The sequence below is a fragment of the Apaloderma vittatum genome, unplaced genomic scaffold, assembly GCF_000703405.1.
Source record: "Apaloderma vittatum isolate BGI_N311 unplaced genomic scaffold, ASM70340v1 scaffold1904, whole genome shotgun sequence".
Classification (NCBI taxonomy): domain Eukaryota; kingdom Metazoa; phylum Chordata; class Aves; order Trogoniformes; family Trogonidae; genus Apaloderma; species Apaloderma vittatum.
Genome location: NW_009713023.1, coordinates 22243 through 37406, shown reverse-complemented (window position 1 = coordinate 37406; position 15164 = coordinate 22243). Strand labels below are relative to the sequence as shown.

At 41.2% G+C, this 15164-nt stretch overlaps 1 protein-coding gene across 1 annotated transcript in view; it reads left to right on the top strand.

Annotated features, from left to right (window-relative positions):
• The window catches only part of PLEKHH1 (pleckstrin homology domain containing, family H (with MyTH4 domain) member 1), a 40885-nt gene that overhangs the window by 13827 nt on the left and 11894 nt on the right, over positions 1–15164 (top strand). The window contains exons 6-17 of the mRNA XM_009868183.1: positions 2368–3377; positions 5726–5804; positions 6425–6513; positions 7053–7203; positions 8236–8375; positions 8702–8812; positions 10291–10377; positions 11301–11462; positions 12304–12384; positions 13342–13521; positions 13653–13761; positions 14433–14545. Of these exons, the coding sequence (XP_009866485.1) occupies positions 2368–3377; positions 5726–5804; positions 6425–6513; positions 7053–7203; positions 8236–8375; positions 8702–8812; positions 10291–10377; positions 11301–11462; positions 12304–12384; positions 13342–13521; positions 13653–13761; positions 14433–14545 (2312 nt within the window). The remainder of the gene's footprint in view (positions 1–2367; positions 3378–5725; positions 5805–6424; positions 6514–7052; positions 7204–8235; positions 8376–8701; positions 8813–10290; positions 10378–11300; positions 11463–12303; positions 12385–13341; positions 13522–13652; positions 13762–14432; positions 14546–15164) is intronic.

The window sequence follows — 15164 nt, the reverse complement described above, 5'->3', positions numbered from 1 at the left end:
GGGTTGTATTCTTAACTTTGTCGGACATTAGCACTTGTGACAGTAAGCAAGCAGTAGAATCGCTATTTTCCTCAGTGGGTCCATTTTTAAGAGGGGAATGACATTGTTTACCTGCCTTAAACTCTTAATTGACTTCCCACTAGCGATCGAACACAGACTCCTGTGTTTTAGAGTCTGTTTTTGCCGTTAAAATAAGCCACTGAGCTCCTGAATTAGAAGCAGTCTTTGAACTACATTTCAGATCTCTCTGATCACTTCAGTGGTGCAGGGTAGAAGTCCTAGAGGTGTTTCACTTTACCTCCGCATGCAAATTATCGTCATCCCCACCAAACCTCTGCTGACATGTGAGCTGGGTAACTGAGGACTGTGTGGGCCAAGGCAGCAGCTGTCTGGTCTGCCTTTGTAGGCTGGGTTCCTGTGTGCTCTCAGGTTGGGTTGGAAAAAGCTGCTTACATTGCTTGTGCTTTTGTGGTTCTTGTTTGGTAGATAGATGGAGAATTTGGTCTCCAGGGCTTGCAATCGACACCTTTCATCATGATACATTTTGATGAGAAAATTTTCTCTTAACTATTCATTTTCTTCCTGGTTTGTGGTTTCTGTTTGTGTTTTGGTTTGGGTTTTGGTTTTGGTGGTTTTTTTTTTTCAATGAACATAGTTTGATTAGGGTAAGATGAGCTAGTTTCCAGAACTTCACTGGGCATGCAGGGGGCATTTCTTTTCTGCAGGAGTCTTTTCGACATTCCTGTCACTCCACAGCAAGGGAGTAGGGCAAAATTCCTTCTAAATCCTACTACGTTGCTAGCTAAATGCTTTATGACTGGGTTTTTCTCATCCCCTCTGGCCCTGGCTGTTTGCAAAAAGAGAATGGCTGGTAAGCTGCGTTAATAATCTGGTATTAAGTGTTCCCTGGATCTCGACTCTCTGGACAGTAAACAGCTCTGCCCTCTCCTCTTATCCCCCACTAGTCTCACTGTGCCAGGCTGAAGTCAGAGGCTGCTGCAGAGAGACAAATTTCTTCTTGCTTGCCATGCTAATAGTTACAGCTTCCTGTGCTTCATCTTCTGTCATATCTAAGAAGCTGAAAAGATACGAATATTTATGCAATTTCCAAAGCATCTTATGACTTGGCTCTCTTTCAGGCAGGCAATATATAAATGCTAAGGTCAATCAAAATCATAAGTAATATCCACTGCTACTCAAAGTTTTATCCACACTTTCTCATACCCCAAAGCTACTATTCAACAGAACCTGTAGAACTGAGAAAGTCTTTAAACCTAGTAATTGTGGAAAGGAGGAAAGTAAGAGAATTATGAAGGATAGGTACTAAATAGACAAAGAACAGGAGGCAATCTACGATCTATCTTTTATGTCATCTTCTAATATAGCAGCTAAAGGTACAGAGGGAAAAAAAACCTAAGGAAATTTTTAGAGGAAGAATGTGTAAATAACTTATAAAGTTCATTGACAAAAAGCACTGCTTGGGTCATATAACAGAAAAGTACAGCAAAAATCTCTAGGGAAACTCTTGAAAAGAGGGTGACCTCACTGATTGGTGTGATGGTTAAGAAGGTCTACACATACTGGAAGCTTCATCTAGTCCCTGGGAATGGGAGGAGCTATGAAAGCTTATGTGAAGGCTTAAATCACTGTAGGTCCACTGAAGTCAAAAGCCATGCTAAGCAGTGTTCTGGCCACTTAGATGGTTTTTGACAAAATATTGTGTGATGGTTTTTGATGAAATACTGTGTGGATAGGTGCATTTCTTTCCAATAGCTGTTTTTAAAAAAGAGACATAGTTGTGGGTAGGTAAGAGTAAAAACTGCCAGACTGAGGTTAGACTGAAAGCTTGCCTAGGCCAGTATCCTATCTACTGGTTGGTTGTGACTATTTCGGGAAAGGGTATAGAAAATATTGCAAGTAGAGCTGTCCTTCTGTCCGTGTACTCTTCCAGCTTCTGCTGTCGATGTTTTAGGAAATTCCTGGGCCAGAACTTCTGTCTGAACTGTTATTTGCACTACTGATAAATTACTTTTTCTGGCCTATCTTTTTTACACCACAGCATTCTATTTCCTCTTTTTGTCTGAAGAAATAACACTTCCTTGTGTAAATTTCAAACGCACTGCCTGATAATTTCATTAGGCACCCCTTAATTCCACTTTTTACAAATCAGCAATTAATCCTTTCCTATTCCTCTTTTCTGTATTATTCTCGATTATAAGTACATGGCACTTCTGTTACAGCGGTGCCCAACCATATCCTTTCCAGGCCGGGGTGCTATTGAAATACAACTGACCCGATCAACTTATACTAGCGTTTTAGACAGTAAAGCATTTGAATGCCCTGACTGTATGTTTTCCTCCATTCTAGATATGACCAGCATTCCTCCCTTTGAATCTCTTTGGAACTGTAATTCTCTGAAGCCCAGAACATCACAGGCCTCTCTTGATGAGAAGACAAACCAGAAATCTTTGCTCCTTGCACCTAGTTTCAGACAAGTGTGCCGGACAGGACCTACAAAACACCTCCTCTCTACAGCAAACATAGTCCTTGCCAACGAGACCTATACTGAGGATGGAGAGGATAAATCTCTGCTTTCGCAGAGTGCACTGAACCTTATGTGTGACCCGTCAAGCTGGAATCTCTCGACAGAGAAAGATGTATTCCCAGCTGTGAGTTCTGAACACAGGTTGGGGTGCTCTGATCCCACATCACTGGACCCTCCAGCGGAGACCACAAGAATTCTTGAGGCTTTGACTTTCCAGTCATCTTTGGAAGAAAACTGTAGTGCTGTGAGCACCTTACAACAAGTGGCTTTGGACAGGACCAGCTTCTCTGATGATCTGAGTGCCAGGTTCCATTCCCACCGGCTGGACCCTTCTTCCTCCGGAGAAATAATGAGCATGCTTGAGGGTCATCTCCAAACTGCTGAGCCACCCCTGGTTGTGTCAACATCGGCTGTTACAGCCCATCCCTTCTGTCCAGGAAGGGATCGTGGCCTTGGCAGTAGTATGACCTTTCCAAAAATACGAACTCCCAATATGCCGAGAGACAGTATCCAACTAGCCAAGAGACATTACAGCCAACCACAGCCAGGGACTAATTCTTTCCATCGTGTAATGAGCTTAGAGGCTGGCACCTTCCAGCCCATAACAGGCTCTCCAGTCTGCCAGGGGCAAGTGAAGGAGACTGACATTGATGACGATGGTGTACTGGAGAAGATGGAGACAGAACGTGGGCCAGTGAGGGAAGAAGCTGGAACATGTGAGGAAGATGACCGCTTATCTTCAGGGCATAAAGAAGTTGTGAGTTCTGAGGCTGCTGTACTTGACCCAGGAGGTAAACCTCCCACGCCACCGTTGCACAGATTCCCATCATGGGTAAGAAATGTGGGGACAGCAGTCTGAGAAGTGCTCCTTGGCTCTGAGTAGTGCCCAGTAGTCAGGCTACAACAGCTCTTAGTCAAAAGCAATTCTGGACATCAGTCACATTTCTTAGCCACCTAGTCTGACAGTTCCAGATCATGGGGCATGCTGGGTCTACTGATGTGTTCTGTTGGTTTTTTTTGCTTTTCTCTCTCTAAGGGGAAGAAAACACAGAATCTATGGAACAAAATAGTGTTCCAGAAACATAAGAATAAAAGTGAAAGTCAGGAGGTGCTGCGTTGTAGATCATCAGAAGTTAATCCTTAGTTCTGTAGTCGTGTGTTTAAGATAGAAAAGTGAGTCATAACTGCAAGTGAATGCACCAGACCAGATAGTGTCAGAGTCAGAAAAAGCCATGAATACTAGAATAGACACGTGGATTAGATCTCAGCATTCCTATCTCATGGTATACTTCTGTGAAAATTTTGTGAAAACCAATGTTTGAAGTGAATATACGTGTCCTATTGCTTACTTCATGTGAGAGAGAAGTTTGTTATTACCTCTTTCAGTTGCCTGTTAGTTCAGATGGTTGGATTGTTTGCTAATGTGTCAATCTCACTGACACACTTGGTGGAAACCAGTGTAGTATCAAAAGAGATAATTCCATTATTTTCAGTTTGCTTTGTTAAAGGCATATGCAAACAGGTGATTTGTTGAAGGTGCCGAGTCAAGCACTCACTATTAATATTTTTTTAAAGAAAACTAAGTGTTAGTTGTGATCTTTGGCTGTGTCCTTTGTGATACCAATTTAAAACCCAGTATAATAACAGCTGCTTTTCCATGGGAATCTCTTTTCATTCAGTCTGTAGTATGGAACTGTGCTGGAGATGAAGCTGGACGGTGTAGTAAAAGGAACTGCAGTTTTTCAGGATGTCTGTTTTATTTGCTGCACAAGTCAGGAAGATATCATGAACAATGTGCTAGCTTGGAAGAAGGAAAGTATGTCTCAGAGGTTGGCTATTATTCCTCTGTCTGATCTAGAGTTCCCATGTAAGGTCCTTCTCATTCCTTAAGCTAAATTTTTCACAGGTGATCAAGAGCTCCACACACATCTTCTGAATGTCTAACATGAGTTTGGCAAGTAAATTTGATTAGAGAAGCACTAAGCACTTCTCTGCTGCAACTATGTTCAGTTTTTTTCCATAAAATATATGATGCTAAATTCTCAAAAAGTCAGGTCTTGGGCATCTTGAAATGGGTACTCTGAAGATATTGGATACTTCAGAAAACCTGTGTCTGAGTTCTGGAAGACAGTGATAGCACCTCTTAATGTCCCTCCCAGGGTTTTTGTAAATTTTTTTTATTAATACTTAGGATGTATTGCAGAATTATAGTCAGGAACACCACATGAAAAATCCATTACTTCATCTTCAGGTCAGAGTAGAGTAAGTGTATCCAAGTAGGGCAAATTTAGATATATCAAACATTAAAGCATGAATAGAATATTAAAGAGCAGCTTAATCAGTAAGAAACATCCATTACGTGCCCTGAGTAGCAACTATCTGGGAAAAAACCTGCACATGGTATTTTGTTAGAGACTAAATCCCGATGCCTATATGTACAGAAAATACTTATCCTCTAATTTTTTTTTTGTTTGTGTGCTTGACTCTGCAGTCTTAGGTGCTTTCAGGTACATGCATTATGTGTGTTATCTGATAGTGATTGGGTGTATGTTTTAAGGAGCAGCAGGAGCATTCCTAGCTTTGATTTGTATCCGTTTTAGACCAGTTGATGTCTTAGTCATAACATCGCATTTACTTACAGGTTTGAGTTCTCCCTTTGGAATTTTTATCAATTTGTGAAGCATTTGGAGACTCTTTGAACTAAAAGCTCTATGTAGTGTTATAGCAGAGACAGGCTTATCGACATCATTCCAGGCATTTCTTTCATTCCCTTATCAGAGAATGGGAATCCTTTGCGGGTGGTGACTCAGTAAACTGTCCTGTTCTAGGGCTGTTCTTGCTTCACTTAATGCTTTGATCACAGAGTGGAAAAAACCAGCTTTTTCCAAGCTAGGATATAGTAATTTATTGCTAATTGCATGTAGGTGTTTCAGTCTGTGGGTACCACCTCTGTAGCATTTATAGGCCAAGTCTGTTGCGATTCAGGGAATTGCACACAGATGCACATTTCCAGTGACGGTCATTCACACAACATCTGGTGGGACAGAGCAATCTTTCTTAGAGGGCTCCTCCTTCTTGCCCACAGGTGTGATTGTGATGTGATTCTGTGACATGAGCATTTCTTTTTGCAGGAGTCACGTTTTTGTCTAACCCTTGCTGTTCTTGGTATTATTGTTCCAGGAGAGTCGAATCTATGCTGTGGCCAAGTCTGGCATGAGGTTGTCTGAAGTGGCCACTGTGAATGATGCTTCTAGCTGGTGTAAGTTCTAGACAAGATCCATCTTAGAGGGAATTTGCAGTAACACTATGGGACCTGAGCTTCTGGCTCTTTACATTTCTTCATTTCTTTGTCTACTGTCAAAGTAAATTTGATTATGCAGATAGTCATGATAAAGAAAGGAAGGGAGGAGGATGCATCTGCTTTCGGGGATCATTGGTGCTGATCTATTTGAGCCCCTGCGTTCAGTGACACTTTCAGGGAGTCCGTTACCTCCTCCATCACTATCCGATGCTGTTCTGCCTCTGCATGTTTGTGGCCTGCTTTTAATCTTGCAATTCACAGTGACCTTCCCCTGATAGGGCTTGTACCTGTTAGGATACGGTATGCCAGATTGCCAGTGTGCCATGGGGAGCGGGTAAGGTATCTTACAGGCCAAACGGAGAGAGCGTTGTAGCTGTCTCTGGGAGTTGTATGTAATCAATGACACATCCCCTGGCTTTTCAGAGGCCCAACTGTCCAGGATGGCAGTCCTCCAGTATTTGATGCTCTGAGAGGTTACGTAAGTTCTTACATGCATACATGTACCTCTCCATTAAAACCTCCTCATTTTCACTGGTTTGTATGATTTTCTCTCTTGCTCTCTGTCTGTATTTTCCCAGTTTCCAATTTCTCATGTTCGACTTCTGGGCCGTTTACCTGTCTCATCTACAGAAATGTCACAGTGCCAGTCTACACTACACTGAAGGGGGTAAGGAGTCACTTCATGTTTCCTGTTATGAAAAGCATGATCCAGGGCTTCTAGTAATATGGGAGAGAACAAGATGATGCTGTGCAGTGAAGGAAAGAAAATTAGACATTACTGGGAAATACTGGACACTAAAAGAAGGTAGAAGGAGTAGCAGATCATAACTGTATTTAGGAATATAGAACGTTGCAGCAAGCTGTGGTCCAGGAAGCTGCAGTGTGCACTATGAGACTGTAGAAACCTAAGGAAGGTGGTGTGTGTAGCCTAGAGAATGACATGGAAGAGGGCTCTCGAGAGTTAATGGGGAAGCACAGGGACAGCAAGAAGCTGTAACTAGAGGAGACCCAAACAGACCAGAGTAGAGAATCCAGCTTGGAAGTTCCCAGACTAGAAAGGGAGGAAATGAGGAGCCCTGGGACAGCAGTGGGCAAGGCAGTGTGAAAATGAAGGGCCTGCATTGATGGCTTTGTCTCCTTACTGAACACGAATTGTCCTGGGGAAGCTCTTCCCTTCCACATTGACTGTACAGGTCTGTTTTCCAGAAAGCCACACAGATCAGCAACGTGCCTTTCTTAGATGAGTCTTCAGGCTCTGATGATGACTGTGGCTCCCACGCCAGCTTCAGGACCTCTACTGCTGGCTCCGAGAACAGGAAAGCTAGCATACCGGGCAGCCCTCGTGCAGTGAAGAGAGGTAAAGTGGGAGTATTGCTACTGAGAAGCATGAACTCTGTCCTGAGCAAGGTGTCCTGAAGAGCATTGTCAGTGACACGCAAATGCTCAGCCTTGGTGATGCTAATATGGAGCTCTCCCAGAATTTGTGCAGATATCTACAGCTACTCAACAGAAACATGTCCTCTTAGATGGGTTTTTACAGCTGGTAGATTTCCATCCAGGCAATTGTCAAACTAAGATTGTGGGAAGGATTGATCTCCCAAATTCATCATATATCCAGTGAAGCCATCTGTACATTTTCTGTGGCTTCTCCTTTTAAGCAAACTAGTACTGACACATTAAAGGAAATGTTTTTTTTCTCTGTCACTGGTATTTTTTATCTCTGTCACTCTGATAATTTCTTGACCAATAAGCAAATCTTTCCTGTCTTTTAGAGGCATTAGGTAGTTTGGGTCCTGGCTAACACAGTTTTAAGAGCTGGGAAGGTTACACTGGATCCTTGAGTGGAATTTTTGTTACAATAGTCAATAAAATAAAATCCTATTTCATGTAGTCCTATCTTCTGTTGTGATGCTTTAGCTTATGTGTCTGTGCACTGCCATGGACTGGTGGTGGAAGATTCACAGAAAGCAAAGCCCCATTGCTGATGAGGGACCCTTTCCTTTTCTTTGGCTGAGAGGGGCCTGAGGCTTTGTAATGGATGTTTTCAAGCTAAAAACAGCATATCTATGCTTTAGATAACAAGTCTGATGATTTAAAAAAAATTTTTTTAGTAATTTTTTACCTCTGTTTGTTCAGCAACAAATTTATTTCACTGTCAGTATCCAAAACTCACTTCTCACTACTTGTGTTCCTAGGAAAAAAAAAAAAAAAAGGTCTGACAAGTTTGGTTAGTGGGGTTTGAGTTTCTGAAGTCTGGTCTGATTTGTTCTTCTTGAACAAAAAACCCATAATGATTAACTCAAAAACTTATGTGCATCCTTGAGTGTACAGTAATCAGTGTTTGCTTCTGTCTAGCCATGATTCTCATTCTTTGATTTATTTTGAATAGGTGCATCTATGTCCTCACTGAGCTCTGAGAGTGACTACGCCATCCCTCCTGATGCCTGCTCCTTGGATGGTGACTATTCAGAGCCTGAACATAAGCTGCAGCGAACGTCTTCCTATTCCACAGATGGTGGAGTCTGCCCTGTAAGTCTTGTTACCTCACAGTTGTGAAGGGAAGCAAACAGAGTCTTGGCTTTGAAAGAGAAAGGGCATAACTACAATGTATTGAGTTATCCCCTGCAAAGTGATGCTTCAACAGACAACACAATGTGTTATTTGCAGCTACGCGGGTAGTCCAGGACTCTCTCTCCAAGTTGAGCAGGACCTTGGATGGCTGCTACTCCCATCAGGCAGAGTAAAGTGGAAAATGAGGGAAATATGGCAAATGTCTGAGCTCAATTTCAGGACTTTTCATCTAGGTTTTGAGAGGTGCAAGATAACCTCCTCTCGACTTGCTCTTTGCCCTCCAGGAGCCCATGGAGAAATCAGGTTACTTGCTGAAAATGGGCAGCCAGGTGAAGATGTGGAAGAGACGATGGTTTGTTCTAAGAAACAGACAGATCATGTACTACAAGTCTCCGGTGAGTCACTGAGATACGTTTACTCCTGTATCAGGGGCTGGCTGGCTGCAGAACCGGTTCCAGGCTCATACCACCAGCAAAGCAGATAGCCATGGGCAAGCTTCACCCACGAAGTCCTACCAAAAACTTCATGTCTGAGCCACAGGTTCAGCCATGGGTGTCTGCTTAGGCAAGGAAGCTGTTCGTGGTGGCAGCTTCCAGGAGATGAAAGGTTCTTAACAAGGACAGAAGCTTGACACCTACTGGTTAACTTTGTACTGATAGCGAAAAGCAGAACATATGCCGTGGTCCAACTTTGGTCATGTTTAAGATGAAAATAAAGGAAAAATAAAGTACAATACCAGGAGGGCATAGATACCTACTCATCAGTCAGTATATGCATCTCTGAGGAAGAAAGCTCAGTTCTTTCATTTTTTTCACTCTCCCACATGCACATGGAAGTATTAGAAAACTATGGTAAAAATGAAAAAAGTGCAATCTTACAGTGATCAGTGAAACTCAGTATTGAGAGAGCATGTTTGTGCACTCAGGCCTTTCCTAATACTTTTTACAGATCAAAACCTTTTCAAACAAACTTAAATTATTTCAAAAATTCTAGCCATATGCACTCAAAATTGTGCATACAATAAAATACATATATGTTGACCTTTATTATTCTGCTGTACCTAGCTACATTACAGAGAATTGTATTTAGAGATATTCACCTTCCATACTTTTTTCTTCTAGACACAGCAATTTCTCCATACCTGTGTAATTACTCAGCATTTCTATGTATATACATATCTTGCTTACGAGTCAGGAATATTTAGAAGGTTTATTTTCTGCGCTTTTGTTTCTTTCAGTTGTTGTCATTTTCTGACAGGACAAAAATACACCTCAAGGCACAATACATATTTATCTCTGGTACTAGGTTTATGAATCGGAACTCACCAACAAATCATAAATAGACACATATAAATAAAATAATTTCATAAATATGCAGAATTTAGACCAGTTGGAAGGGATATCTGGAAGACCCTAGTCCAACTGACACATTGAAGAAGGACTGTCACCAGCTGTAGATCAAACCGCCTATAGCTTTGTCTAGTTGAATCCTAAAAACTTCCAAAGGTGGAAATTCAGCCACTACCTCGGGTATCTGTTTGGTGTTGTATTGCCTTGCCGGTGCAAAAGGATTTATTTAGGCGTTTTTTTGCCTACTGGTTTTTTCCCCCTAATGTCCAATATGAACTTTGTAAGACACTATTTGTTGCCATTACCCTTTTTATGTTGTCTGCCATTACTGAGGAGACTCTTGCTTCATCATTGCAATGGGGTTACACTGTCTCATTCAACCTGGCAACCTTCAGCCAAACTTTTCAGCTCATGAATGCAGACTCCAACCTGTCCATGCATATTATTCTGTATTTAAGTACTCCAAGGCCCATCTGAGGGGGTTTTTTTCCTACTGAAAAGGTTGTTTGTCTTACTTTCCTCAGAGTGACGTTATCCGCAAACCACAAGGGCAGATGGAGCTGAATTCCTCCTGCCAAATTGTCAGAGGTGAAGGGTCCCAAACATTCCAGGTAAGCATTGCTTTTTCAGCCTGCAGATAACCACACACTCAGTGGCTGGATGGGGAGTACTTATTTCAGGATGAATGTCACTTTATGTTTTAATTGGTATAAGCCAAGTTTATCTGTCCCTTGTGTTTCCTGGCACAAGCCCGGCAGTTTAATAAATAATGGGGAAAGAGCTAAATTGTAACCCAGATACAGCTTTTGGAAACTGAAAGAAGTTCTGCTTTGTTTTTGTTTTATTTTACACCATAACACTTTCCTTTTCTGAAGTTAGAACTGAGAGCTTGAAATGTGCAGGGAAAGGTGGTTCTTAGTACCTAGGATCTCCTCTTTCTGAGACACTCCTCTCACAAGATCTCTAGCCTGACTTGACATGTCTGGAGGATCTGAAGAAACATCTGAAGTGTTGGATTCCTATTAGAATTTGACCTCCAAGGTATTAGAAGTTAGCCCATCATGGGTTCAGTTTTAAGTCATTGTTGTTAGAAGACTTCTTTATAAAGGCAGCATTAAAGTTTCTCTCATAGTCTGCCTGAACTATCTTCTGCGCTTATGGAACTGAAGTTGCTAAGGCCTAGTACTATTATATTCATAGGATCTTTCCTCTCTGAGTCACAAGCTATTGAATGCAGAATGCAATAAATAAAGTTTAATGCAAAAAAAAAAAAGTTGATGTAGTTGTCTTTAAAATGAAAAATAGCAACAGCACTGAAAAACAAGAAAGGATGAGAGGGGAGTCAAAGCCACAATATCCAACAGAAACAGAAAGAGAGCTTGTGAGAATTTGATTCAGTTCATTCCCTTGGGCTTTGAGGGTTAGCACAATTTTCTTACCTCTGAAAAGTCCCTCCTGAACCACCAAAAAAATTTATATGGGATAATGAAACTCAGTAGCTGAAGAAAAGATTCCTCACTCCTTTTCCTTCCAGCTCATGACAGAAAAGAGAACCTACTTCCTGACAGCAGACTCTCCCAACATCCTAGAGGAATGGATTCATGTCCTACAGAGTATCCTGAGAGTGCAGGTCACCAGTTCTGTTGGTGTTCCTCATAGTGATGCTAAACCTACTGTGAAAGGTTGGCTCACCAAGGTAAAATACTATTTCTTACTTTAATCAGTTTAAATTGATATTGACAGTGTTTTGGTTTGCACAGTAAACATCAGCAAGAAATTAGTAGTTTAATACTCCCTTGAAGAGTGGGGAAAGAAGGAAAAGGGGCAGTAGATCTCTGTATTTCAGAGAGGCACATGTGTGTAAATTATAAGGAATAGGACAAACAGGGCTACTGAGAGATAGTGACTTTGTCAAATAGTAAATAATAACAAATATCTAGCTTATTTATGCTTTTCTTCAACAGAATTCACAGAATATTATAGTAAGAAAAAAAACCACACAAAGCAACCTAAACAAACAAAAAATCCCCAGAGGGAACACTGTTAAATGTCACATTTAATTGATCTTAACCTGGTGATACAGGAGAGTTTCAAAGAAATGGTTTGTACTGGTAACATTTATTTCCATTGTGATAGGCAGCATGTGCATTAGTACAAAGTACAGTGGCTTAAAATTCTTATGCTTTATGTCATTTCCATAGATTAGTTTTGCATAACAAGTTACTAGTATGTTTTTTAAATGTAATTCTGGTCAGCATCTGAAGATGGCTAAAGACAACCTGCATCTGAAGCTTGTTCATCTGCAATAGGAAACAGCTCCCTAGAATGCATGTTGACCAGTCTTTTCCTGCTGAAATGAAATTATTTGTTTTAATAGTCTTTAAAAGGTTATTCTTAATAATGTGTTTCAGGATAGTATAGAACAAATAATCTATGCAAAGTTTTAAGGGAGAGTTGAATTTAAAATTGAAATCATAGAAAATTGTTCTAACAACACTGTTGATGTTAAAAACAAATATTCTTTGTCTTCCTTACAGGTCAAGCATGGTCACTCTAAGCTGGTCTGGTGTGCACTGATTGGAAAAACTTTCTACTACTATCGAAATCATGAAGATAAGGTAATTCCTTTTCCTCTTTTGTTCCTGAACCCTCCTTTCCCATTTCTTCTGAAGCTTTCTTTGCTTTTACTGCTTTGGTGTCTCATGCTTCAAGCTCTTACTTTGTTCTACTTTTCTAACAGCATCTGCTCCTCTAAGAGAATCAATATTTTCTGATTATTTTTTTTAAAGCTAAAATAACAAAATACTTAAAAGGCGAGTGATTGCTTTTCCTCAGATTGCTGTATATCTTGTTTCTCGCTTTCTCCATTTGGTCTTCTGAAAGCTTTAGAGCAGACTTTTAGACAGCAGCTGCTATATCCTGCATACTATCGTGAAAATGAGTAGCAGTAACAATATGGGAAGAAGGAGGTCATTTAATTAATTTAATGCATTCCCATTTCTGGAACTTGGCCCAATGCTCCATTACTTTGTCTTGATGATGTCAAAACCCGAGTTTTAGAGTATCAGGGAATACCATGACTCATACTTGGGGCTGACCTGCAGTTAGCACAGCAGATAGCCTCTGTTTGTCCGAATCTTCCTGCTTATGTAATTTTAAAAGTACTTATTTTCCAGTAGCAAGCAGAAAGTCTGACCAGGATCAGAAAACAGTGGCTTGAGATACTGAGCAACTGACTATCACAAAGCACATCCTGCCTTGCAAAAGCAATGATTTAAACACAGCTGACAGGTCAAATGGAAAGAAAACCATACCTTATGGGACAGACTATAGTTTTAATTACAGATTTTCATTCTGACATGTAGATGCTCTCCCAAGATAATAAAAGTAGTGAGACTGTAAGTACTTTAGCTGATGAAAGAGATTCTATAGAAATGCAAAACTATATAATTCCTATAGTTTCTTCTTTACTTTTTACTGAACTGCTAATATTTTGATTTGGGTTTTCTTTCTCAGTGTTCCCTGTCCATAATGGGAGAGTAGCTGCACTTATGTAACCTGTTTCCCCTCCTTAGTGTCCCTTAGGGCATCTGCCTGTGCGTGAATCCAAAGTGCAAGAAGTAGACCGCTCCTGTGACTCTGACGAAGATTATGAAGCTGCTGGTGGAGGACTTCTTTCATCCCACTGTACACTGGTGATTCACCCGCAGGACCAGAGTCCCACATACTTACTCATTCGCACAAAACAGGAGAAGGTACAAAAGACAGTCTCTTTGGAGAGCTAGAGTCCTCTTGGCGTTGGTGAACAAACAAGACAAACAGATTGAACTCGTTTGTAGAAAACAAGGTCTGAAGTGACCCATGTTGTTCTCATCCTTATGTCTAGAACACCTGGCTGTACCATCTGACCGTAGCAGCTGGTAGCAGTAACGCCACAGTGGGGACATCGTACGAACAGCTCATTGGAAAATTATTGGATGCAGAGGGAGACCCTAGTAAGTACAAACCACAGACTTTTTTCCATGGTAGCAAAGCGGAAGGAAGGGTAATTTCAATTCCCAGTTTTAATCCAGCCAAAGGTGAGGGAAGGGTTCTTAGCAGAACAGTGTATGGTATAGTGTCCGTCTCCCCTAGTTCCACAGTAACAGTCCAGAAAGGATACAGGCGTTGCAGTGAAACTAGACAAGGCCCTCACATTGTCGCATCGTTTATCAACACATCTGTAATGGTAATTCAGATTAAAATAAAGTACTGGAGCTTTAAGTGTTTCCGTTAATGTTGGTCCTGATTTTCCTTCCTGGGAATCTTGGCCATATGAACACCCGCTCTCCCCTCTAAATACTCACATCTGTTCCTCTGTACATAAAAACACTCACACATGCATCCATGCTTGTCTGTTCCTCCTAATTTCTGACACTTGCTTATTCTTGTATGTTTATGCATCATGTTCTCAAACGTGTTAACATGGCAGACCCTGCTGAAATCAATGAACCATAGAACAGTTTTGGTTGGAAGAGACCTTCAAGATCATCAAGCCTAACCTTAACCTTTGGTGAAGTGACACCAAAGATAAATGTTGCCTAGTGCAGTGCTGCTTCTCAACGTGGACACTATTCTCTTTCTTCTGTTACTGACACTGCAACTTTTTGCCCATCTACTACCTCAGATTCTCCCCTGTGGAAACATCCTATGTTGTGCTACAGTAAAGATGGGCTGCACACATCTCTCACCACTCTGCCCTCAGAGGCTTTACAGACTGAGGCTCTGAAACTTTTTAAGGTATTTAAAGAGACATTGCATGGTTTTCAGTTATTTTGTCCTGTTGTTGGGGCAACAACATTTTGCGGTTGTGTTGTTTGTCACAAGATTTGCTGTGGCCATTGGTTGCTTTAGAGAGGCCTGCTGGGTCATTTAATTACAATGGGACAGTCAGATGTTAGGTGTCATTTATTCTCTGGAAGTTTAATTTACTGTGTAGGGAATTTGGGTTTAGGAGCCGTATCTCCCAATGGCTTTATGCTTCAGAGTTAACTTTATTTTCCTCTTTCCTCTCTGTTAGTTGGATTGAAGGAAACAGAAACAACTTGCTGGCAAATTCACTTGTGTCAGTAAGACCAATGGTGAAGCTATTGGAAATTTGCTTCTTGCAGTCCACACAACTGTAAAATCAACAGTAAAACTGGACGGACTTAGGAAGGTAAAGCACAGGCATAGAAAGCAGGAAGCACATTTTTCCCCTTGATTCTCTTGTTGACTTGTTTGCTCCTTAGGCTGGGGGAGGTTGAGTGAATTTTCTGGTTGCCACAACTAAAGCGGGAGGAATAGGACTTAACTTGCTCTCAAGGTTATTGAGAAGAATTCATTCATTGTCTGTAACACATCTGGGGAACCTGGCCTG